At 40.4% G+C, this 27,688-nt stretch overlaps 1 protein-coding gene across 2 annotated transcripts in view; it reads left to right on the top strand.

The window, feature by feature from the left end:
* The window catches only part of pcdh17 (protocadherin 17), a 67,038-nt gene extending 42,590 nt beyond the window's left edge, over positions 1-24,448 (top strand). For both annotated transcript variants that reach the window (XM_026165275.1, XM_026165265.1), the window contains exon 5: positions 19,313-24,448. In XM_026165275.1, coding sequence (XP_026021060.1) covers positions 19,313-20,010 — 698 coding nt within the window. In that variant the 3' untranslated portion in view covers positions 20,011-24,448. The remainder of the gene's footprint in view (positions 1-19,312) is intronic.
* The last annotated feature ends 3,240 nt before the right edge of the window (positions 24,449-27,688 follow it).

Below are 27,688 nucleotides of genomic sequence, written 5' to 3'. Positions count from 1 at the left end.
CGAGTGCCCCTCTGTCTGGGCTATTTTCTTGGCTGATGTAAATGAATATCTGTGGTGCCCTGGGGCATTGTTTCCCCATGTTACACAGCATCAGGAACCAGGGAGATAAATGGGCTTGGCCTGTCCAAGGCATCGGGACTTCTTCTCTGCTCAACCATAACTAGTAATGTCCTTTCATCCTCTGCCTGCAGTGCTATAGATAATGGAGTATTTGAAGAAGAGGAAATGCTAAAACAAAGAGACGAGATGTGGTTTATGTGATGGCAGTGGATGGGATAATCAAAAATGTCAGAGGAGAAGCAAATGTGATATAATATAGAGAAATAGCAGTGGGGTTTGAATGCATGAAATATATATATAGACAAATATAAATGGATTAAAATATAGGAAATCTAAGAAACAGTTGCCGAAAAGGAAGGAAGAATATCTCAGGCAGTTGTAAATAATCAGAGGATGAGAAAATCTCATGGGTGGTTGGATGGAAAGATGGATGAAGAGGGGCGGGACAGCAGGCAGGCTCCATGGGAGATTGGCTTAAGTAGCATGGTGCCTGGCTCCCCTGCAGTCACTGAGCCTCAAGTTCAAATTCAAAAGAAAGAAAACCTGTCAAAGCAAACACATGCCCTTCTAACACACGCCTAAACCCAATCACATGCACACAAAATCAGGAAGTTCTTTGGTGTCACTGCAGCAGCATAAAAAGAAAGAGCCCTGATAAATGTGGGATGAACCATTTGTAACATAAATGTAACTTTGTGCTGTTTGCCCTAGTAGCCGCAAGAATTTCATCAAACATCTTTTTCACATGCTTGATGGCGCACTATAGCTTTCCCTTACCGAAGGAGATCGAGAGCATGTGTATATGTGTCTCTTTGCGAGCATGTGAGGATGGCGACTGGGAGTGTTTTTCTCCGATAACCTCAGTTTGTTACTTTTTGATCCTGCTAAATTAAGATAAGGGGCTTGGTTAATTAAACTGTCACATGGCAATACCTTGAGGAATTGCCAGGCCAACACAGATTTAATTGGGTGGCTGCAAATGTCCCCGCGTTGCCTCTCTTTTTCGCGAAGCAGCCCCACAGATGGGGAGAAACACCCTCATGGCTACTGGCAAAAGACTCACGAATGACAGACATGAACATTTTAATAAAGAGGGGTGGAGCCAACGAAAGGTTGATCTGATTACTAATGTGCTACTGTAAATGCTGTTCCCATAGCTTCCTGCTTTACAGGGTTAACGCTAGGTTAGACTTAACGGGACAGATTTTAATTGCTACTTGAGTATGCGCGAGTGAGATTTGTGTAATTCTTCTGTACATTGCAGGCGTCTCCTAAGTGCATTAGCTGCAAGGGTCTCCAAAGCCCGGTGGACAATGTCAGCAAGCTTAAGATGCATCTGTAATCACCAGCAGCCAATTAACAAGCTGACCTCACCTTCCCACCTCAAACCACAACAAAGATCTATTATGGAGATTTGGAAGGCTTGCAGTGTAAACAACTAAGTGCGATGGATCTTCCTACAGTGCTTATGGGTGTTTGCATACATGTGCTTCATTGAAATTCAGAGCCACAGTGAGGTAGACGGATTGATGTTTTGCTGATGTGTAGGTTTTTCTGTAACAGGTTTAAAGAAAGCATTTGATCAAAGCACATATCCCCCAGATCCATTCAAGTTTTGCTTTTACTTTAGGAAGCTAAAAGTATTTACCAGAGTGTCCTATCACGCATAAACACTCAATGTTACTCATTTTAAAGGGAAGTGGCAGCAATTTGCGGACACACAATGAATGACGTTAATTGAAATGTTTTAATCTGATGCCGTTTTTAGAAAATCAGCACCGCTGAGATTAGTGTAGGCTCTTTAGCGGCGTTGTGGGGTTAGTGTTGCTGGAGGACATTTCCTTGATAGCGTAGCGCCCATTCAGTGGTGATTTTTTGAAAACAGTTGTCCATCTGCCCCTAGAGGTGATCAAAATCTGCCTTGATTAACAAGTGGGAAATCTCGGTAATGGTCCCTTGTGCTGACTCTCATCCCCTCCCAAGTGGGGATCAAAGAGGATGAAGTTTTGAGCCCAGGGATAATCTAGTTCCCTAGATTGTGATAATGCTGCTCGGGATGATCGTGTGGATCAGAGCGGGTTGGGGCGTGCTCGTGCCTGTGGGTTTTATGCTTGCATGTACTTGTGCGCCAATGTGTTGGTGCTTAAAAGAGAAGAGGCAGACAATAGCAGAGTGAGCCACTGGAATAGTACACATAGCCTGATGGAAAATAGGATGTTGCTGTATCTAGGCAACCACATCAGAATTCAAGACATATCAAACAACAGGTGATCGCCACCATCTTCCTTTTTAATTTTAGGCGGATTAATTGTGATCAGATATTAATTGATGGTTTGCAACAATGCAGCTGTTTACAAACAAATTGCAGTTTGACATATTTAGACAGGCAGACATACGTGGGTACTGCTCTTTGATACAGCACCTACAGATGAAGGTGAAGGACGTGTACTCATGAGACTACAAGGACGGTTATCATTTTTTCATTTATTCCACAAAGTTTCAATAGATGATGTGTTACTATGTGGATACAATTAATAGATCCTTTTCGAAGAAATTACCCCTTTAAAACATTTTTCACAAGTCTCTACAAGTCTCTGACATTGACTGTGCTTCACTTGTGAGATGTTAGCAGGTGCTGCCTCTTCAAAAGCATTTAATTAGAATTGATAACTTGGCCATTCATAGCCAGCTTACGATTCAACAAAGGATGACCCCGGGTTAAATTTAGCACTCATAACATAATTTCTAGTTGAATCAAATGACTGCAAGTTTTAAAAGTCTGTGACACTGCCTGTGCAAAGATTCAGAGTTGGTTTAAAGCGGCTCAATTTTGACAAAAAACTATTGTGATCAGTATCTTCATCTTGATTTTTTCACATGATTATTCATTTACCTAACAAGCAATATGGGGTTACTAAACTTTAAAGTATGCATTTTCATGTGCTTCATTTCCTCCTAACTTTTAACTTAACTGAAGTGCACGAATGAAAAAAAAAAGGTTCACGTTATATCGAGTTTAACACCTGCCAAGCACTCATTGCCCCCTGCAACTATCTTTGATTCATCTGTCCAGAACACATTATTGTAAAAACGCCTGGTTTGCATTATTCCAATCTGTAATTTAGCTCTAATGGGTTTTTTTGGCCAACAAAGGCCATTTTTGTGGCACATGTCCCAAATACATCAGATTTGCCAAATTTTGTTCTGACTTTAGACTTGTGTGCCTTGACATCATCGACTAAAAGAGTTAGCAGCAGATCCAATCGTTTGAATTTTGAGGGATTCTTATGAGCTTCTTGGATCGTCACATGGTCTTGGAGTTTCAGCGTCTCTCCAGTAGAGCTGAATAACAAAGTCTTAGCTGTGCTTTGGCTGGTTGGTTGGTTTGTTGGTCTTGTTGAATTTGGAGAGGGGACCAATACCGGATCAGATTGGCAGATATTTGAAATCTTAAGGATCACAAACTTTTGAAGATCTTAGTGATTATTTGAAGTGTTTGGGATTAGACTGGATGACTGAATCGTCATCAGGTTCTCTGGCTATTCTAGTTACGACTGCAGCAAGTTCAGTATTTAAACCGATTTAGCAAAAAACATAGATTTTAATTTGAAATGATGGAAAGCTGCTAGTGCTAGCAAACACTCACTTTGCAAACCAATCTGTTGTTGTGTGAAGCTTTAAATTGTGCTCAATTTTATTTTGAGTTTTCGGAGTGTTTTCTCAGTTTTACATTCGATTTTTTTTTCTTTTCCTTTCTTAGGAAATAAGTTGGCAGGAAAATCACTAAAACAGAGAGCTCTTCTTCTTCTGCCACGATGGCACCACATGCTTTAAACCAAAAGAGATTTAAAGCACCGAGGCTGTATCTGTCAGATCCTAAGGAGCTATTTATTAGTTGCCCTAATATGAAACACATAATTGTAATCTTTATGGCTTTAAAGGTATCCAAAATTTATATCAATTAATTTTTAACAATTTATTTAAATAATGAAGATGGTGCCATTTGCTCAGGAGCATCACTGTTATTTCTTGCCATTGTTTTAAAAAAGTTGCAGTGTTTGGTTGTTCAAGTCTGTTGAAAAATTCAACAGTTTATGAGATGTTATGTTCATCCAGTGCACCTCTTTTGGTAGAAAAAACCCCCAACATTTGCAGTGTGAAACAGCAACAAACTGGGACTTTGTTTATGAGTTTGTTTGGTTTTTTTGCATTTCTTTGCGACTTACAGTTTGCAAAATGACAGTAAGCTTAAGCTCTGCTGAATCTCATTTAGGTCTTAACTTCCCTGTTGTTCTGCATGGTCTCCTCCCACCCTGATCTGTGTCTGGTGTTGGCGTCCAGCTGTTCCATCAGCACGACAAGTGGTTCAGGAAACTCCCTCATTGTTCACTGACCAATCGCAAACACACCAGAATGCTGTCAACGAGCATTTTCCACCCAGTGGTTTGCATTTGCCTGCACCTGTGGTTTCGGCCCAGAGGGCATGGGATGCATGAAGGGGGTGGGGGGCAAAAAAGGAAGAGGCTGGGCACTGGCGTGAAAAGGAAGTCAGATTTCGGATTAGACTGTCTTTCTGTCTGTCGAGATTAAACGTAATAGATTCATTCTGAGTTTCCCTCTTTTTGTTATGTTTTCCTCAAAATGGATCAGAGGCCAGCTAAGCCTTACTACCCACCCGTATTTGCATTTTCGCAATTTGCATGAACTCATTGGAGCTCGGAGGCAACTTACGGTTGTGTGTGCACATGTGCAGGCATGCGTGCGTTCCTGGCATGTGCTTTGTACTTTGACAAGCAAAATAAAGAACTAGTCCAAACAATCTAATAAACGTGGCCGCATTCCCTGGGTTCTTGGCCCCAAATCACCTGGAAATACAAAGCGTTTATTTTCCAACATTTACTGGAATGTTAAGAAATTACATTCACCGCCCCTCGCTGACTTATCACATGTTGTTACACTGTATCACACTGCAGCTGAGAGCCTACTGAGGAGAGTTACTAGGATAGATGCTCAGTCTGCACTGCAGTGCTTTGCTAGCCTGGGTTGTGAATCTTATCAGGCAGAGTTGTGGTAGTGGATTGTGTGTGTGTGTGTGTGTGTGTGTGTGTGTGTGTGTGTGTGTGTGTGTGTGTGTGTGTGTGTGTGTGTGTGTGTGTTTGTGAGTTTGTGTGCCTGCGTGTGTGTGTCCAGGCCCCTCTGGAGTCCATTAATCCCAAATCTAACAGACTTACTGCAGAGGCAGCCTTTGATGTGTGCTGAATCCCTCTCTGGAATATTGGATGCTGCTTCCATAATACCCACTTCCCTCTCTCTTGTCAGGAATACATTGTTTTGTTTTTCCCCCCACGACGCTGATATTGTCCGGCAGGACAGGTGGCTGCTGTGTTATGAGTTTGTTTACAATTCAGGTGTGTTTTTAGTGGTTCTGTGATCTGTAATTTTACATCTCTGAGCTCCTTTAATCCCATTCTTATCTTGTGTAAGCCTTCTAATCTTTGACCCTAATCTTAAAGCGTCACATAGAATGGGGCAGTGCAGATTGACAAGAGTTGTTTTTCTCACCTTCAAATTCAATGCATACATTTGTCAGCGAGAGCTGGGGTCCTCCAGCCTTGGGGTTTTCTGTCTTATGAGTTGAGTCTGAAAGGTATTTATTGTTATATATTTCTATTTATTTGTGTTTTATTGCAGTGGCCTGGACTTGAACCCAGCCTATTTTAAAGCCTCGCGCTTATAACCCTCTAGTCTCAGGAGTGAAACAGATGGAGAGGCAAAGAAAGTATAAATTAGATAGTGAGATGGAAAACACATTTCTATTTGAAATGATTATCCTCCCCGACGGCTATACTAATAGACTGTTATTGCATTTCCGTCAGTTTCTTTTAATCTAATCATGCTTATAAACAGATGAGTGAGAGTGTTAGTGTTTGCGTATATTCATCCATACAGAGACATAAGCAACCAGTGTCTAGACGGCAAACACCAATTTGGCTGGCGCATGGAGGAACATCAATGCTAAAGCAATGCTGCTGAAACACTAGGCATGTTCTTCTGCATGGAGAGGAGATTGCAGTGACAGACAGAGAGCGATAGGAGGAGGAGGAGGTGGCGCAGCAGAAATAGAGAGGCTGGCAGAGCTCGCTGTTGCTAATACATCCAAAGTGTGTCAGTTAGCTCTCTAAATGTGTTAGGCCCCGGGGCTGAGAAAGCCAACACCATCGACTCAACCTACCGCACTTCACCTCTCCACTTAGCCTCTGTTCAACACCCGCCAATATCCTTGGAGGGGGTGGGTGGGGTGGGATGGTTGGGGGTGTGGGGGTTTTTCCAGTGCTGCTCATTGGCACGACTGATCAGATGACTCGGTGCTAAAGTGTACAGTTTTCCTATTATACATATTAGTCTCATGAGTACACGTCCTGAAGTGCTGAATTTAGAGAAGGTAGGTGGTATGCAGCGTGGCAGGTAGCTTTACAGTTGGTGTGCTTTCACACTTACTTCCCTCCTTTGGCAGCTTCGCTCCAGTGTTCAGCAGGCAGTCGGGGTGTGGGTGATCCCAGTTTATGACAGTAAGTCATCATACTATTTTTTATATGACAGATCATGCACACAGAAGAAGTCATTTTAACTTGAATATATGCCATTTATTGTGTAGCTAGTATTAACTTGTGCCATAATATTTAAAAATACATGTAAATGGTGTACATTCCTGTAAAGAAATTACATATATATATATATATATATATATATATATATATATATATATATATATATATATATATATATATATATATGTAGTGCATATATATATATATAGTGCATATATATTGTGCATGATCTCATATTCTCGTGTTGCTGTTCTTCCTACGCCATCATAGTAATGTTAGTTAAGCATCAACATCGCAAATGACCAATGATGTTGTTAACCAGGAAGTTATCAAAAGCAAACCCAGCATTTACTGCATTTTATTAATGAATAAAGCAAAAGCTTAAAGTGTGCATCATTTCTTCTAAAAGATTTCTTATATAAATGAGGGCCTTTTTCTCTATGACATCAGAACAACATGACTAATGTTGGTCCTGAACCAACATTATTATGATGATGCAGGAACAACAACGACAACACGGCGATATCAGATACTCCGTATGATGTAACAGCTGATCCATCCCTTATTTATTTCATCATTTACTCCAACATTTTTGCACTCTGGACCTTTGCGCATATAAATAGACAATAACAATATGTAGAGCATATGTCACGCTGATACTGTCCGTATCCGGAGGCAAGTTCCCTGTATGTGTGCGTGTACTTTGCCAGTAAAGCCGATTCTGATTAAAGGAATTGTGATTACACTCGATTAATGTAGACAGACTGACTTTCTGTGCTCCAGTGAGTCAAAGTGGAAGAAAAATGAAAATATTATGCACACTCTAACAAGCAGGCTTGGTCTGTCAGATTAGTCTGTTTGAAAACATCTGAGTGGTGTCATGTCAGGTACGTGATTAAATTCACAATTATTTATTTTTTTTTTTTTTGTGGGGGGATTTTCACCCAGGGGATGCTTTTAGTTCAGCCGAAGTAATGTAAGAGAAATACACATTTTTAAAAGTGTCACTAAGAAATGCGAAATGCTCTGGTTGGTTGGTTTTTCAATTCTGTAGAATTTAGTCTGAGAAAAACGAATGTCATAGCAAATCACAAGGGTTTGTCCTCCATCGTCATCTAGTAATATTTAAGGCTTCTTGCAAAAATTACGATTAAAAAAATTGTGATTTGCAACACCGATACTGATACTTGGTAATTGAAAAATCTGATAGATTGCACAAGATTTTCTTCTTTCACACACATTAAACAAATTTCCAAAATATTTATCAAGTATAATTATTTATGAGTTCTTGCTATGACAACATAACAATGCGGTTCAGCTAATATATAATATGTATTGCTGATATTATTGATCAGGCTCTGCTGTTTTACTTGCTAAGGAAACAGTATTGCTAGTAGCAACAACCTGTCGAATATCCACAAGGCTTGCAGAATTTTCCATTTGCCCTTCTTTTGTATGATAATGCATTTTATCTCAGACTTCGGTTGCAAAGCAGAATAGTGCTATCATTTGATATGAGGGAGAACCATGTCCTAATGCAATAGTAAGGTTAGTACTATTCTGCTTTATGCTGTGTGTGTAAGTGTTGTATTACAGTGATGGTTCTGTGGAGACAGAGCGTCAGAAGCACTTTCCCTAATCCTGCTAAAGCAGCACACATGGGAATGATTACTTGCACAAAGCCATGACACTCTGAGTTGTTCAAATCCTTTTGTTCAAAAGAGAGCGACAAACAGAGGGGCAGACAGAGAGCGGGAGACAATAAAAGAAAGTGATTTAATTCAGTAAATGTGACATCATTTTATGTCTAGTTGATCTTCTTGTTGTATGGGTTGCCCGAATGAAGCCTCCACAGTTCTTCGTGTTGTTTTGGGTCGGCTATCAGGACAGGGCCGCGGCGCTTTATTTTTAGGCAACAAATCGAGTCAGTTTAAGAAAAGATCCCCCAATTCTAGAGCAATGGAAGTGGATCATTAACGCAGCATGGCTAAAATGTAAAAATTTGTCGGAGGGAAGCACTTCAAAAGACAACCCTATGTGAATTAGAAACAAAAGGTTTCCTTTCATTCTTTCTTTAATAGGGTGTTTTAAACCTGTTTTCTCCTTGGATAGAAACAGGATTTCTGTAATGAGCTGGTGAGTCACTGATTCTCTCGGCTTAATTTTTTTTTTTAATTCCCTGCCTCCTCCCTCTTTTTTTTCTCTTTCTCGCTCTCACTTTATTTCTTGTGCTCACTGTCTCTCTAAATGGGCCAAGGCAACTTTCTTTGCCGTCTACTGGGGGAAGGAAGTAGATTAAGGCTGTTAACAGGCAGAAGGATGCTGATCAGCCTTTCTGGTCTCTGCTCTAATGCTCGGTCCATACTGTGCTCTCCTCCTCCTGAGGATCCTGGGCTATAGGCTCCCTTTGAACACATTGCGTTTGTTTTGAACTGGCATGCGGTGGAAGAAGTGCTGTTTAACTGAAAAGCCCATTTGATTCGCACAAATATACCCCAAAACGATTTAAAAGTGTCATGCAGAGACGAAGACAAAAGAAGAGAAAAAATAGAGTGCACTGTCTTCACATCTGCAAACAGTAAGTAGTAGTGAGTAGAAATAAAGCATTGTGCAGGCCTGCTGTGTCTATTTGTGTTGCTTATGAGTGAACATGCTGTGATGCGCACACTCTAAAGACAAGGCACACACAAGTACGCTATATTTAGATGACAAACTGCCATAAACCCAGGCTAAAGGGGGAAGAAATAAACAAAAGAGAGAGGGGGGGAGAGAAGCAAGGCGGTCCAGAAGCATCCCCTGTCACGGTGCAATCCCCCATGTCCTAATTACACAGGCTTAGAGGAAACGGAGGATTAGCCACTGATTCACCACGCTTCTCGCCTCATCTTCTAATAAGTTCCTTTCTTGTCTCCTTGCCACCCTTTGTGCCACCCTCCATGTCTTTCTCTCCAGGTAAAGGTAGCAAGATACTATTGACTTGCGGCTTTCTCTCTTTCTTTGTTACATCTTGTCGGCATGCCAGGCTCAGAGAGCATGAGCATGTTTTACTTTCAAACACGTCGCCATAAAGAGTCTTAAAGAGGTGTTTGAAAATATTACTCACCTGTGGATCTGTTTTTGAACATTTATGTAGTTCTACATGCTTTCAATATAAGAAAAAACATTTAAAGATTATTTATAGTACAATTTCTATATTTATTTTTACAGATATTTAAAATATTTTTTGTAATCCTGTATTTATATGACTTTATATGGCTTATGCCAAATGCATATTGATAACCCATTGCAGGATGTTTGTGAGGAATTGTCTTTAAAGTCCTCTGGACTCTGGCAACATTAAGATTTTGTTAAATTAACTTATGATAAACACATTGCATTGGAGCTGATTAGTGCAGAGTTGTTGTAGAGTTAGCTTGTATAAACAATGGCTAATGTTCTTCAATGCTATAGATTTTTCAGATTTATTGTTTGCTAGGTATAAATAGCTTAATGACAGTAGGATAGATGTCTGAGGGCTGTTCCTCTCAGACATCTATATCTAATAGCTTCCCTGTGGCTACTCTCCTGAAATTGCTCCACCATTAAAACACTTACAGGGTGAAAGAAAGAGGAGCGATCTATTGCCAGAGGAAATGTGAATTATACAAGGTCTTAAGTCACAGGTTGGAAAGGAAGACTTTTTTTTCGGGGGGTTGGGAGGATTGTCCGTGGAAAGAATCTGTCTTGACTGACCATACAATATTTAGTGAGCGTCTCTGACTGCCGTGAACACAGAATACTCAGAGCTGCTGCATGCTCGATAATATATATTTTTTCTTTGTTTATTCTGCGGTTAGCCTTCTTTTCCTTTGTTTCTGTGTCTCCAGCATTGAAAATCTCTTATTGAAGAACACGCAGAACTTGGCTGAGCGGGTTTCTCAAACACAACAGTGGGAACTTTGTCACATGTCGAAGATGTGGTTACAGATAAACAACAGTTTGTCTGTTCTCAGCTCTTTTTTGGCTTTGAATAGGTTCCCGTGGCCGTTTATTACTGTGGAACCTGTTCTTCTAGTCTGAGATTTGCCTGTCAACAAACAGAGAAATGCTGACATTCACCTCTTTTTTATCGCACTTGTGCGTAGGCTGACCTTTGCTAACAATTAAGCGGGTGGAAATCTTCTGTAATTGATATTTTTGTCAGGGAGCTCATGGATTGTGTGTGAATTGCAAGTCTAAAACATGTTCTCAAAATGCACTAAATTCAGGGAAGTCTATTCATGTTCGAACTGGGTATATTAATCGAGGTTCATTAAAAACCAATCGATATGTCCTCAAGTTGCCTGCACACTGGCACGGGAAAACTGTAAGTGGTCACTCCGCAAGGACGTCAACAGGCACACACATGTGCGCTCACAAGCAGCAGCGGTTATAAAACCACGTAAATCATTTGCAAACACATTTGTATTTATAAGGACTGCATCCCACATTTTACTGCCCTCATTTCTGCTTTGTGTTAAAGGAAAAGTGCTGTTTGAGCACACCGTGTCATTTAAGCTAAGGAGCATCCGCCTGCCCTCATCTACACAACCCACAGACCCTTCTTGCCACCCACTGCACACAGCAGTGCTTGCTCATCATTGATTGGGCTTTGTGTGTTTGTTTTTGTTTGAATATGAGCTTATGCTCCTCTTCCTCTTCCTCTTGAGTTTTTATCCCTCTCTCTCCTATGCACAAAGACTCTTTCCCCAAGGTGTTCTTTGAACAACTTAGCCAGGCATTAGCTGACGGAGGGACTTGTAGCTCATGAGGGAACGCCTGAAGAGAGGACGTGTTTGATCCTAAGATATCTGCCCTTGATTCTGTCTCTTCTGTGCCAGCCACCCAGTGCTCCCCACCGCCGCTGCCAAGCATTTCTGCCTATAAGTCGGCATTCTTATGCCTCCAACTGAGATAAAATCTATCACGCTGGAGAGGACTACCCTTCTCATTGTGCAAAGTCACCCACTGCACATGAAAAATAAAATCTACTCACTCAACATCTCTAAGGTATGCTTTACATCGACTCCACAATTTAGCAGGAACATAAGTTAAAGAGGAGCAAAAAAGTCTATTTAAACATTCAGCTTGCTCCAAATTACCAATTTATATCACATCACAGGCAAAATTTAGTGTTGTTTTTGGTTTCAAGCGGAGCAGTAGACCGGCGTAAAATGCTGGTCCCCTAGCAAACTGTGATGAGTACACCAAAGCAGCAGTTTCATGGAAATACTATTGTTTTCCAGCCTCTTGAAATTAAGTTGGCAAAATATACTGGCCAACTGTAGAGAACAGCCAACGTTCCCAGCACAGCTTTGTTTTAGATTCATAACAGTATCGGATGCAGTAATTCACTTGAGTAATGTCCTCATTTTCAACACAGCAAAACTGTGCTGCTAAAAAGAAATATAGACTGACTTTAATCTGGAAGAAACTAAAGCATAACAGGTCTGTCAACAACTTAAATGACAGAGGCAGCATAAAACCACTTCCATAGATTTTAAATGCATTTACATTAAAATCTATTTCATTAATAATCATTAATTAATACTGCTTTCTTTTATATATAATTTATTTTCTTGTGTAGCCCCTCCAGTCTACCTTGACAACTGAATTCTTGACAAGATAATGTAGCACAGTCGGCTCACTAAGGCCCAAAGTCTGAAATACTCTATTTAAGTACTGTTTTTGGTCGACCGGCGACCTGAGAAGTCAGATATTTAGCAAACATTAGGCTCAGTCAGAGTGGAGACTCTCTCATCTGTGCAGTCCAAATATTTAGTTACCCTGATTGGCTGAGAATGTGGGAATGTGTGTGCGTGTGGGGTGGGTGGGTGTATACGGATGGATCAGCTGGGCTAGATAGAACTAGGTGAGGAGATTAAAAGGAAAATGACACACACACATGCACACCTAAACCCACACTGCGAGCTCCCCCAGGTGAACAGGTGCAGTCATGGTCTGTCACAGATGCTCTGCGCGATTCGTCAGCTGCCATTCCTCCTGTCCACCTTGGGTGGTATGGGAGAAATTCACCACAACACAACCGCAAATATACACAAATGCACTGACTGATTTTTTTTTTTTTTAGCCTCATAGCCTTCTGTAGCTTATAGAGCTGTCTAAAGACTCCCCAGGTGTGACTGTGAGGAAAACGACTGATGAAATTTATGATTTGTAACTTTTTAACAAGTTCTTGAACTTAGGGAGCACTCTAACATGCTATGGATTTTCCCAGTGTTATGTTTTTGCTAGCCGCAGCCTTTGAGTACACCTCCCTCTTGGTTCACCCCTCCCTTCTCAGGAACCACAGTGTGTGACAGTGGGACATTAATCACAGGGCTGGGTAATAAAGCGAGGAGGGATGGGCATGTAGGGCCAGGGGGGCAGGCGTCTGGAGGGAGAAAAGGCTGTTTAGGGAAATCACACCATGCTTTATGACACACACTGATACACAGGCACACTTTTACACTCACAGGTTTCGTTGCACACCCTGTGCACATCATATTGAAAGCGTCCAGCCTAAAACTTTGAAAAATTAGTTGAAGAGGAGAGAAAAAAAACAACTCATTATTTAGAGAGATGTGACCATTACCTCTCTATTAGTCACTGCTTTGCCTGCTTGTGTCATGTCATGTGGTCCGGTCCTTGTTAATGAAGTGTTAATTTAGAAAGACTTTCTTTTTGTCAGCAAATGAGAGGGAGGTTTTTGGTTTTTTTGCAATTTAGAAAGACTCAATAGGTGTTTGCGGCTCATTAAAGAATAACACCTTAACTGCTGCTGTGCTGCTGAGGTGAATGGAAATTTCTGTTAAGCTGAAAATGTGAAACAGTAAAAGAGTGTGAATGCATGTGATCACTTACTAAACGATAGCACGACACAGTTCTTTAATCTACTGGTTGTGTAACTTTTCAGCCTCTTTTTTTTTTGGTAACATCATCTTCATTCTTTCTTGGCTTTTCACTCTGGAAACTCGATTGTTATTCATGTAGTAGGTTTATGAAAGGTTCCCGATTATAGATCCTACACTTCTGTGAAACACAGCTTCAGCCCGGTAGATCCTTAAGATCGACCTATTGAACTGACTGAAAGCAGAAAAAAATGTAAACCAAACTTTTGGACTATGTAAAGACTCTAATTCAACCATTACTAATAAATCAGCTTTAAATCTTCCTCAAAAGACGTGTTTTTTGCGATAATTCTTAAATTCTTAAAACTTATTTACAGTACATGGATTTCCTTGGAAAACAAGGCCAAGGACAACATCACAGAGGAATTCAAATTGGTGTTAATAAGTATTAATCATATACAAAATGTTCTGTTCTAAATTTGATCAAATGTAGCATAACAAAAAAGGGTAATGGCTAGCTTTCAGTTTAGCTAGCTCTCAGAGAGATTTAGGCTACGTTCACACTGCAGGCGAAAGCGCATCAAATCCGATTTTTTTGACCCTATGCGACCCATATCCGATCATGCTATGACAGTGTGAACGGCACAAATCCGATATTTTCAAATCCGATCTGGGTCACTTTCGTATGTGGTACTGAATCCGATACATATCCGATGTTTTAGAAAGCGACTGCTGTTTGAACGGTCATGTCGCATTAAATCCGTCTTCTATGTCACCGACACAAGACAGACGCCAATTATCAGCGCCAGAGAAGACATCGAAACTGACAGTGAAACTGTTGGGAAGACAACGTTGGAGAAACGTGAACATTTTATTTGTACTGTATAATCTGCAGATTCTGACAGAAATCTGCAACTATCCTTTGAAGCACCGCTCCTCTCTAAAACAGCAATAAGGATCATTATTAGGTTATTTGCATTATTATGTAAATTTACATTATTATGTAAATAACAAAATAACTTAAAGCAAAAATTGGGAAACGGAAAGTCCAAAGTCTTTATATCAACGGCCATCTGTCAAACAATATTGTTTGCTCTTGGTCTAAACAGAGCGCGTTGTGTGTGATGTCTTCTTTTGCGCATGCGGGCCGCTTTGAGCGTTCACACTAGAGCGTGTTTGCTGTCGCATTTTATTTGTAGTGTGAACGAGCAGACAAAAAAAATCGGATTTGATCAAAAAATCAGAATTGAGCAATAAGACCTGCAGTATGAACGTAGCCTTAATGCTCAATTCCGATTTTTTGATCAAATCCGATTTTTTTTGTCTGCTCGTTCACACTACAAATAAAATGCGACAGCAAACACGCTCTAGTGTGAACGCTCAAAGCGGCCCGCATGCGCAAAAGAAGACATCACACACAACGCGCTCTGTTTAGACCAAGAGCAAACAATATTGTTTGACTGATGGCCGTTGATATAAAGACTTTGGACTTCATGTTTCCCAATTTTTGCTTTGTTATTTTGTTATTTACATAATAATGTAGATAACCTAATAATGATCTTTATTGCTGTTTTAGAGGAGCTGTGCTTCAAAGGATAGTTGCAGATTTCTGTCAGAATCTGCAGGTTATGCAGTACAAATAAAATGTTAACGTTTCTCCAACGTTGTCTTCCCAGCAGTTTCACCGGATGGCCAGGAAGCGTTCGCGATGTCTTGTCGGGTGCTTCTCTGGCGCTGATAATTGCCGTCTGTCTTGTGTCAGTGACGTAAAAGACGGATTTAATGCGACTTGACCGTTCAAACAGCAGTTGCTTTCTAAAACATCGGATATGTATCGGATTCAGTACCACATACGAAAGTGACCCAGATCGGATTTGAAAATATCGGATTTGTGCCGTTCACACTGTCATAGCATGATCGGATATGGGTCGCATAGGGTCAAAAAAATTGGATTTGATGCGCTTTCGCCTGCAGTGTGAACATAGCCTTAATGATGTTGTGGGTTACATGGTGTTACTACTGATCATTAGGTCATTTTAAAGACAATAAAGTTCCTTCATTCAGCGTTTTTTTTTTTTCTTTTCACCAAACGTATTATCTTATTCTGGCTCATCTCACAAAACTGATGTTGACAAATAAAACAGTGAACACGAATCATGTACTTATTTGCTTTCTTTTGAAACATTGTGTCCTTTTGCTATTGCTGAAATATTTCTTAGAGCAGCTTTCTGACTTTTATATCCATTTTAATGTGCTTTTAGCATTGAAGATAACTGGCAGCTACAGAGATGTCCTATCAAAGTCACTGTCGCGCATTCTTGAAATTTTGCCCGTAAGTAAGGCAATTAACCCTGCTAAACGTAGCAGCTCTGTTTCTCTTTAAGAAAGTATTCAGAAGTTTAAAAAAAAAGGTGTGTGTGGAATTAAACCTTTTTGCTGGCAATAGAGGTATAATACATATCTGATTTCAATAAAGGATTCAGGTCAAGAGTCTACGATATGGCTACAAAGATACAAAAATCAACCCTGCCTGACTTTGACTTGGAATTTTGATAAGTGTTACAGTCCCACTTTCCCTTGAAGCTGCAGCTGAATCTTACCTCTTCTTTCTAACGATAAGATGTTCTAGTCATCAATCGCACATTTTTTGCTAAATATGAGTGGATCACCCTCCTGCCTTTCATGGATTCCCATTTATTTCACAGACACTGTACTGGCCTTTTTGAGACTTGAATGTAAGATGAAGTCTAAAAAAAAATATATATCTCTTTATAATGTCAGTGCCTGGTGTTTAGGCCAGTTTTGTAAATGAGTGAACAAAGAAAGATAAAAAAAAATCTCTGTGCATGGTGAAAGTATATATTAATATCTTCATTTTCATCTCAAGGTTTTGATTTTACAACAAATATCTAGAATACCGACTTCAAATTGAAGATGCCAAACGAGTGCAGGTATAAAGCGGTGGAGATATAATGCAGGTAATGTGCTTCCTCGATGATTGGCTAATATAAATAGGAAATATTTATACTGCTGTATCAGTTCAGATGAGCAGATTTTCAGTCAATCGGTGTAGCTTATATTGGACCACATAATCGCAAGAGAGAACCTGCTGAGCATGCCCCTGGTGGCCATATCAACACAGGCAAATGTGTCCTTGATCCAGACATCTACTGCCCATCCCAGAGAGCTGGTGAAGCCTAGGTGAAGAAAGTGAGAGAAGGAGGGAGAGTGCGAGATGAATGTCACCTCTGCTCTCATATGTCATATTGGTAGTCATAGATATGAGGAGAACGCCTCAAGGTTGAACGTGCAGCTGAGACATGAATAATCTATCAGAGGATTCCTCCAACTAAACAGAGGGAAATATGTCAAAATGGATTATTTATAATTTAATTTACACGTGTTGAATGGACAATCACGAGACATTGCTGAGGCCAGATGAATTGTTTGTGTCTGGAATTCACACACTGGTTTGTTAACCAAGCGTGGTTACATGTATTCCCTGTACGCTGTAGCTTGGTGATGGATCACAATAACAGCGCGTTGTCATTAGAAAGTGCATTCAGGTTTGTTTTTTTGTTTTTCATGCACAAGCTTTGGACCGAATCGCTTTGACATGTTGTTTATACTTTCTTACCCAAATCACTTTTTGCACAAAACACAGGCACACACTCTCCCATTTCTCAGTGCGTGCAGACGCATGCACTCACCCCCACACTATTTAAATGTAGTCCGTCTCGTACTGGTCTGGCCTCTGCTTTCCAGCTCACCTTATTTCTTCTTCAGATGACTGCTTCAGCATGGGAAATGTCAAGCTCTCTTTGCCAGCACTGTTTGGCTTCTTCAAACATTTGTGAAGTGTTAAGCTCATCTCTACAGCTTAGGAGGGCAGTCTCTTAGGAATCTAGACTGCTGACCCGCAACACAGCAAAGACAGCCTAGCCAAGTGCACTCAAGCACATCCACTCTGCCTGCTCATTCGCATCAACCAAAGATTGTATTAGTCCCAAGTTTGTGGTCTCTAAAGCAGCACTCTCACCGTGCTGCAGAGGTTCATGCATTGCATAATGGAATTGATGGGGGTAGCGTCGCAGCTCTTAACAGCAATGTTGTCTTTTCACATTTAGTTGGAAACAATAGTGGAATGCTGCACTTAGTAGCCTCATTTTAACTGCAATTAATGTTGCCTTTAAAACAAAGCCAAAGCAAACACTCTCCTTGGTAACAAATTCATCTAAATTCCACCTACCGATTTGCATTTCAAGAGCTGAAACCACAACAGGCTTGTTAGACGAAGATAAATTACGCTGATTTTTAAAATGTGCTTTGGTTCCAAACTTAGTGTGCAACAATGAAGAAATCAAGGTTTAAATCATTAACAGTCAGCCAGAGAGGTGAAAGAGGTGACAAGCTGTAATGAAAATGAGCAAGAGAGATGGCTATGTTCAATTATTTCTGTCTGCCACCTGTTCTGCTCTCACTTTTACTGGGCTACATAAACAGATATGAAAATCCTGTGACTAGAACTGCCTTGCTTCTCTCCCTGGAGACAGCTGCCTTAGTGTTGCATTTCTGCAAGAAATTGGAAATATGGTGTTTACCATATATGGTTCCACAAACAGAAAGAGGCGCATGGCGTATCTCAAAAGTAATATGCAATTAGCTTGAGCTCTTTAGACGTCTGTGCAAATAACCTTTTCTATTATACCGGAGATGGCTGTTAAATTTTCCTGTGTGTTATAACATTTGTGAGATTGCCCCAACCTGTCCCTTTTTAAGTTTATGCGTCTTTAACTAATGGCGTGATAATGTTTTTCTGTCACATTTACAGTATATTTCACGGTCACATCTCATGATGATGGGAAACAAGGACCTATTTGTGTTCATTTTATTTGTGCTCTTGGAACTGTTCAGATATTGTCTTTCTGTGTGTCCTCTTGATTTCGTCCCACCCAGCCAATGTAGAAATTCCATTTAGTATGGGACAACAGATGCTTTTTTTTGGTTGTTTGTTTTGTTTCATTTTTCACATTTTTTTTTCACTTATGCCCAAAAGGAGGGGAAAAAAGTGCTTCTTCTTTTATTATTATTCTTTTTAAAACCAAGTTCTGGATCCGTTTGACACAGGCATGAACACTCCCATAATCAGCCAGAGTGTGCATCCTTCTGCATAGAGATGAAAGCGGGGAACACACACACACACTTATACACACATGCGTGCACACGCCAGCAACAAGAGCACACAAATAAACAGGCACAAACACACAGGGAAGAAGCACAAGCCATTTGGCACAGCCTCTCTGTCTAGGGAGGGCTTCAAAGCCCACTGACATGAATTTATGATAACGGCACTATGCCTTTGCCAAACCTCAACTGTTGTTGTTTTTCCTCTTGCTCCCTCCCCATCCTTTCTGTATGCTTTGCCATCCCCTTGATCAGGGCTTTGGAAATTGCTAGCAGGTGTCCCCCAGTCCCCTTGAAAAGCTATGTGCACGTACTATATGTGCATGTGTTCATGAATATAAGTGTGTGTGCATGCGTGTTTTGATAGGGGGAGCCTGATCGGGCACTTCCTTTTTTGCATCATTTCATTAGGACTGGCTCTAGTTCTAAGACTTAAGGCTCCAACTTCCTGTGCAGCTCAGTTCCATGATACTTCTATGAATCTTCTACCCTCTCCCTGTGTGGTTGTACTCAATTCTGTGCTCACTACTGACATAAAGATCACTTTCTTCTCCGTCCACTCACTCCTTCTCCCTTTTTTTCTCTCTGCAGATGAGGATTGTCTGAACTGTACAGAGGAGTGCCGGGTACTCGGTCATTCTGACCGCTGCTGGATGCCCCAGTTCCCCACTGGAGGAAACCAGGCAGAGGGTATCGACTACCGCAACAATATGTTTGTGCCAGCAGGGATGGAGACTGTGCCAGAGACAGAGACCTACGAGACTGTCAACCCCAATGGCAAGAAAACATTCTGTACTTTTGGCAAGGAGAGACGTGACCACACCGTCCTGGTTGCCAACGTCAAGCCCTACTTGAAGGCGAAACGTGCTCTCAGCCCACTGCTCCAAGAGGTACCCTCAGCCTCCAGCAGTCCTACCAAGGGCTGCTTCACCATGTCTCCTTGCTCCTCAGTCAAAAGCCCCGCCGACGGGGCCGAAGGCAAACCACCTCCGGCCACCTGCTCTGGTCACTATGGTCCTCCTGATGGTCAGTACCTGTCACCCACCAAACAAACCAGAGAACAGGGGGTCTACCCTTCCTTGCCTCCTTCAGACCCAGTGGCCAAGGTGCTCGCAGAGGCTCGCTCTAGGATCAGCCAAGAGGCAGCAGGTGAAATGGAGTGTGTCCTGGAGCAGGTGGAGCCAGATGCAAGCCGTGACGGAATGGACGCTGACCAGGTGGTGAGAGACATCGACAAACTATTGCAGGACTGCAGGGGAAGTGAAGCCACTGGCACACTCAGGAAGTGACACAAAGAACTGCAGCAAAAAGAAGTCAAGACGGTAGAGAGAGGAGTAGGGTGCTATTCCACAAACTCTCATACCAAAACTCTCACCAAAACAAACTGAAAAAAGCTTAAATGGCTCTTATGACAGGAGCTCTTTTCACTGTATTTGTCGTAAGAAAACACTGAACATTTAATATATCAGTCATTCAGCACCAGTTTCGGTGCTGAGATCCCTACCAACAGAAAGGAACTTGGTAACAAACATCTGAATTCTTCTGAATTTATAAACTCTTATGTTTTGGATTCCTAAGCAAATTGCAGAGGTTCTCGCCTCAGGCACCTCGCAAGCTTATTATCTAAGTGCCCACCAGCTCATAAGTGTGTTGTTCATGGTCTTGTGAAATCCTACATATTTAAGTGTGTAGGTGGATTTCTGTTATGTGTGATGGACATGAAAAACGATCGAAAAAGGACTATTTATGGTCAGATGCGACAATCGACGCGGACGCAGAAACAAATTCTAATCGTTTTGGGGCAGTCAAAAGACCGAAATCCACAAGCCGACCTTATCCTTTTTGAATTTAATCTAAGTGTTTGGATCCTGTGTCTGAAAAGATTGGTTAATCAGGGGTGTGTTCGCAGGGGTTTGTTATGAACTGGGGGGTCGGAGTGGCTTCAGTGTCCCGCTGAAGGTGAATTATTACCAGTGTAACCATGCTTCACCTGTCATCTGTAGCTACATGTGTAAGCCGTGTCTGTCTCACACCTCTATTTAAATGTTCACGTTGCTGACCGGTGTAGCTGCACGCACACAAGTTTACACACGTGCACTACACTTTGCGCAAACATACGCTGACACACGCACTGATGCCTCACCACACTCAAACAAACACACACACGCACACATAGACACAAATGCTTAAACACAACTGTCCATCTGTGGAATTGTCCTATACATGTACGTCATCAGCTTTCAGTCCCTTGTGTACGGTGAATTATCATGTGTGTGGCTCTGCCTTAAGGCAAGTTGTAAAAAAAAAAAAGGGACATTTTTCCTCAACTGTGAAAAGATGATATCTATATGATTATATAGATGACTGTATGTATGAATCCATGTATAGTGTCCAAATATTAACAAAAATATTTATACATTTTGTAAGAAAACGAAAAAAAAAAGAAGACGAAATGAGGAAACTAAACGAAATGTGTCCTGGCGTTAAGGTCGAGAGCGGCGTATTAACTGAAAGAACTACAGAGGACACTGCCATTGTTTCGAAGACAAATATCCAAAAATATAAGCGAAGAAGAAAATGTCCCTTCACATTCTCACTATACATAATATCATTATATGTGTAAATGTATCCAATTTAGATGTGTTTACATCAAAAAAATTGACATATTTTTTATTGATTTTACTGCAATTTCTGTGCATTTGAGCCAAATTGTTATGTGTACAAAAGCTATATTGTGTATTTTATTAAATTAATATATAGTTGTGTTGCAATATACTTGGGCTTATATTGTATTTGGCAAAAGTTGCCTTAGTAGCTGTCGAACTCTGTGAGTTTGCTTTAGTTTGGGTTTTATGTTGGTGTTTTCTCTTTTGTTTCGTTTTTTTCCATCTCTATTCTGCATCTTTGCAGGCTGGCTTCAGTGCTTTTGAGATGTCGCCTCTTTTTACCCTGAGATCCAGCTGGATCAGATACAATAACTGTTGAAAGCTTCATGAGCCAGCTGATCTAGAATACGGTTCGAACCAACGACAAAAAGCAACAACCACAAGAAAAAAAACAGTTCAAATATTTTTGCTGAGCAGATTTTTACAGGGCAGCTATTTTCTTTAACTAGTATACGTATTTTCTGTTCATTATGTTTTTACTTTATCTCCAAAAAAAGAAACCTGCCATATGGAAAGTGGAGTGGTTTCCTTGGTGATCATAAAACTGCCTTACTGTCTCTGCAGAGAGCTTGTTGTATCTGTGGAGCTTGTGACTGCTTATAAAGCCCTGGTCCACCAGAATGTGCATTTTCTATAAAGGACCAAACGAGGTTCTTTTTTCAGCAGTCTGTGTTGTTTATGTATGTACTCAATACCTGTTAGAATTATCATAGTTTGCAGAGAAACTTGACATCTAAAATTCTATCTGAAGTTCTCTTTTTTTTCCTTTTTTTTGATGTCTTTGCTGTTTAGGTACATGGTTTTATAGAGCCATGTGACTTCGCATTCAGGCTTTCTTAAGAGGAATAAAAAAGATACAGACATTTATTTTTGAAACAATTTTGGCACATTTCGGCCACTCTCTGAAATAATAGCGGGAGGTGCTTTTTCTAATATTCTCTGGTGGTAAAATACGCAGAACAGTAGGCTACTAGATTAGATGTGTTTTGGAAAAATGTGACCACAATCACCAAATGTATGTGGAGATGCAGCCATGAGAGGGAACAGTGACTTCAGATCCATACGACTCCTGGTACGTTTAACACCGGGAAGAGCTGAATGGGAATCTCAACAGCAGATATAACACCCTCAGTCCTGTGAACACATCACATCCGAGTTCTTTTGCTTCCTTTTTCTTAATTGAGATGCATGTTTGGACATTCTCTTGTCAGTCTGCCATTTTGTTGTACCTACTTGCCATGTTTTTTTACATTTTGTGCATTCTACCCTTCATTTGCTTACTTTTCTCCTCCTAAGCCACTGGCTTTCTCGCCTCTGTGGAGCAAAGTATGCGTTGCCTTTTTCTCCTCTCTTTCATCTGCAGAGTATTTGGTTTCGTCTTACCCTTGCTCTTTTTCCTGGGAGATGGCAGAGGCTGTTTTTAGAGAGGACTTGGAGGATTTTGACAGAGGAAGAAAATATTTATGGCTCTTTTTAAATGAGTTTTTTTCCTCTCTCCTTGTTGTTATCTCTTTCAAATATCTGGATAAATCAAGCAAACCTGACATTCACAACATACAAACAGTTAAAATGTGCTGTTCTACGAGCACGCTACAACTGTGATCCATAAAAAAAGCCTTGTCACACACACATACACAAAAATAACACCAAGGCACTTCAGCTACACACTGCCTTTTATTTAAATGCTAGCCCCTTGGAGGTAAAGGCTCAAAGAGAGGGCAAAACACTACCCAGACAAATGTGACACTTCCACACTTTTCTTCATGCTTTATTTTTCTTTTTATCTCTTTGTGCTCAGTCTTCATGCTCGAACAAGCTTTCTGTGCGTGTGTGTGCGCGTGCAGAATTCACTTTCATGCCTTCATATTTTGACTAAACACTCCTTGATTTCTGTTCCTTCTTTTCGAGAGGTTTAATTCGCCCTTAAATTAAACCGCTTTTGTTGCACTGTCTCTTTCTTTTTTTCTTTTTCTTTTTTTTTTTTACTTTGACATTCACTGAACAACAAAGGTCAGAGGTCATCCCAGGATTCTTGAGCCCTGCTGCTGAAAGTGCTGTCCCCTCTAATGGCGTTCCACAGGCCCAGCCACTGTCTGTACGCTCCCAAACGTGAGGGCAAATGGGGAAATGAGCTGGGTTCAGTGGACAGAAGGTATTCTTTAAAGCCATGGCCCCTCTCTCAGGCTTTTTGCTGTTTAATAAAGCAGAGGCTGCTGCTGAGGTCAACACATAGTGGGAGGTGGAGCACAATGTAAGGCCTTTCATTGTTGTCTAATTACACACTGTTGGCATCATACACTGTTAGCAGTGCATTACTGAACTCTAGAGTGGGTTATTTTTGCCCACTTGAGACTGTTGGTTTTATCAAGTGATTAGGACAGGGCCTTGTTGAATGTGGCTAACCACCTCTGGTCTCTGACTCACACCGACGCAGGTGCACATGGACTCAGACAGCCACTGCTTCACACACACAGACAACATGCCTTTTTTTTTTTTGGTAGTTACAGCAAGCACCCAATGTTTGTCAGTGTTGTCCCCTCACCCTCCAGGCCCGCACTGATAGCATAGGACTCCACGCTACAATGGGCAGCTGGTGAAAAGACCAGAGACATTCATTTGTATGGATTATTTCAACTGCTATTGTCTAAAGGCTGTGTTCATTGTGATCTATCTGAAAAAAAAAATGAAAAAAAAAAGATGAAAAGTTCAAATAAAAAAAGCAATTACTAATAACGTTTGCTCTTGTCCTTTTATGAGCCGGTTGAGGATTGGTTAGTCGCAGCTTTGTTTTGATTTCCCCTTCGTCTCCCGAGCGATAACCTCGCATGTGCGTCCACGGAGCCAATCTTTTTCTTGTCAAATAGAAATGCATTGTTTACTCAGCGAGTGCCAGATTAGTTTGGAACAGATAAAAGACTTCAGAAATATTTCCAATTGTGTTCTTCAATGTTAAATTCACATGCGCAGAGCAAATCCTACCAAAGTACACACACATAGAAACTTGCTGTGGGCAAATGATCCTCGATTCATTACATTAGTTCACATTTTCACCACATAAAGATTACTGCTCATGCCTCATTTTCTTTTTTTTTTTGAATTGCTTAGAGGCAAACAAATTGGCGGTTGAAATTATGTCTACTACTGCTTCTCAAATAAGATTTTGTATTCTACCCTTCAGCTAGATTTTCATTCAGCGGCCAATTTGATGCCTTTTCAATGCTGGTCTGGTTAGATATACCACATTGCTCCCAAATCTGGTTTGCTTAATTCCTAATTTGTTTGTGTGTTACGTTAGAGATGCTCCGAGTGGCAGGTTTGACCTTCTTTTTAGTGTTTAGTGTAGACAAACTTTTTTCTTTCTTTTGAACTGCTGACTGGTGCTTAAAGTATTATTGCTTTGAAATGGGTTTTTAATGTCTTATTTCAGTGTTTCCCAATACAAAATGACAGACCATGGGAGCTAATGATACACCATTACATTTATCTAAGGAAACTATTCCATCATTACTGTTTAATTGCAGAAGTACATATGGCTCTTTGTGTTTGCGACTCCACGGATCCATCAGCGTACTGCTGTCTAAGGATTCGAGTCAGTAATTTTCCAGACTGCGGTCCTTCTAAGCATTCACACGGAGATGTCCTACAACCTGAAAGTGGATCATTTCTCAATGCTGATGTGATAAAATATCACGATTTTTTTTCCCCACATACTTGCGTTTTTTATTCTAAATACGCTAAAATGAATTGTATCAGTAATATCGATCTGTGCAACATTTCAATAACAAAAAGAACAAAAAAAACTTTTTTGAATTGGACTCAAACAAACTCTTTTTATTTTGGCCACAGAGAGAGTGTTTTACTCCAGCCTGGATTTACAGACCATTGGTATGCACCAAAGCTTTTTCTATGTTTTTCATCTAACTAGTTGCCTCGAGGCAGATATTAATTAAAAAGATAGTCGAGGCGCTCACACACAGCTTGTAGGACTGCAGTGGCTGTACACGCATCGCATGGTTGTCTCATTTGGCCCAGTGATAAGAGTTTCCTTTCAACCTAAATTGTACCTTCCTACCTATATTATATGTGCCAATCGTTTCTAATCAGAATTTCTCCGAACTCACACAAGTTGTTATTGAAACTGCAGTAAAGTGCGAAACAGTAATGACGTGATGTAATACGCGATAAGTAGAAGCCACAAGTGCGCAATGTGACTGTAACTGAGGTAAAAGACACCTCTCAGTGTCTGTTAGTACATTGTGTACACTGTATTTCACAGAATGCATGAGTAAAAAAACAAACTGATGTCAAAGAGAGGACAGAATCATAAATTCTATTTATAGCTTCAGTAATAAGAACAGGAACATGGTGTTTCTATTTGTTTGATTGTTTGCTCGTTTTGTTATATATATTGACCGCAGTCACTAAAATGAGTTTGTGATTTAAGCCTAACACAAGATAGCAAACTCATATTTCAGCATTTTAATCAAGGTCCTTGATCCAAATAACTGTGCTGATGGGATTTAATCAAGTGCTGTTCTGTATTGAGCTGGCTAAAAGGGCAAATGGAGAGAAGATCTTTTCAACATGAAGACAAGAAAGTATTCATCATATTCTATTGTTAAAGGACAAGGATCCTCCTTTCATTTGTGGTCAGGAAGGTACTGCAAATTGAAAATATGTGCGTTATGTGTATGGCTGTAACTGTGTGTGTGTGGTTTCATAAAAGAGACGTGAGGGACCCTGGTAATATAAATGTATGCCTCACAACACAACCCTGTCACCTAAAAATGATGTTCCTATACAGTTAAACTGCTTTCCTTTCTTGTGCTTTCCCAGCTTCAGCTTTACTGGAGTCAGCCAGAGAAGGTTGTGTTGGATGGCAGGTTTACAAAGTGCAACACCTTTACGCCTTAAATAACAGTAATTGTGGATTTATTTATTTTTTAAAACCAGATGACCTTTTTCTAACTTTCCTTATTTCCATTATATAACCTAGCGAAAACCAGCGCTACGGGCTGTTTCTGCCCGGCATGCATTAAACTCAGTTACAGCTGAGAAAAAGAAAATGTTTATTTACTAACAATTTGGAAACGTTAGAAATGCAGTAGGAAAGTATAACTCAGGAGAAAAGAAGGAGTGGCAATGGCCCCATTCTGTACGTGTATATCATCGTTAGCTATTTACGCTGATTGTTATACATTTCTTCTCTGTTATTCGGAAGCATCAATGCACCTATAAATCATTAGCCTTAATAGCTTCATTGCCACCAAATTACTACTAAACATGATTTAAACATGACTTCATTTGAATACTTTTGGAACTGCTCACGATTCTTTGACCGTAGCATGCAAATGTCCGGAAAGATTCCCGTCTCTCTGCCGTCTGTTGTGACCGTTTTTCACCCTCAGTTAATGTTAAAAGTTTGGCAGATGAGAAAAATTAAAACTTGCCAATTGTTAAAACTCAACTTTTAAATGAAGTGCAGACTTTCAGTTTTAATTCAAGGGGTTTAACAGAAGTATTGCATTTACATTTTAATTTATTTTGTTCCACTTTCAGAGGCTGAAAAATAATTGGACAAACTAACATCATTTTAAATGTGAACGTTTGTTTTTACCACTTGGATAAAAATCCAATGACTGCCTGACGTCTAGAATCCACAGGTATCACCAAAATCTGCTTTTTCTCCAATTGCTGCCTGCTTGTGTGTCTCGCTGCCTTCGTTTTTGTCTTCAGTAACTGAAAAGCATGCTCTATTGGGTTGAGATTAGTTGGTTGCCTGGGTCACTGAAGAATATTCCATGTCTTTGCCTTGAGAAATTTTTGGGTTGGTTTTTGCAGTATGCTTTGGCTCATTATCCATTTAAGTGCTATTCCACTTTTGTACACTTTAGGAGTCAACCTGTTACTTTTGTTATCAATAAACATTAGTGAGCCGGTTTCCCTGGCAACCATACATGCCTATACCATAACGCTGCCTCCACCATGTTTGACGGTAATGTGGTATGGTTCACATCATGAGCAGAATCTCTCCTTCTTATCAGTCCCAATCATTCTGGTACAAATTATATCAAGTTGATTATTTCCAAATGTTTTTCCAGAACTGAGCAGCCTCTTATTGATCCTTTCTGGCAAAGTCTAATATGGCCTTCCTAATCTTGAGTATAACCAGTTGGTAAACCCTCTTTATCAGCATTCATGGTGAAGTATTCTGATTGGAGAATGATACACCTACCTCCTTGAAAATGCTCTTTCCTTAACCAAAGAAAGATTTCTGTGATTCTCTGCTTTTATTGTTTTC

This window comes from Astatotilapia calliptera, chromosome 1 (genome assembly GCF_900246225.1).
Source record: "Astatotilapia calliptera chromosome 1, fAstCal1.2, whole genome shotgun sequence".
NCBI classification, from domain to species: domain Eukaryota; kingdom Metazoa; phylum Chordata; class Actinopteri; order Cichliformes; family Cichlidae; genus Astatotilapia; species Astatotilapia calliptera.
This window is presented reverse-complemented; position numbering and strand designations above follow the sequence as displayed.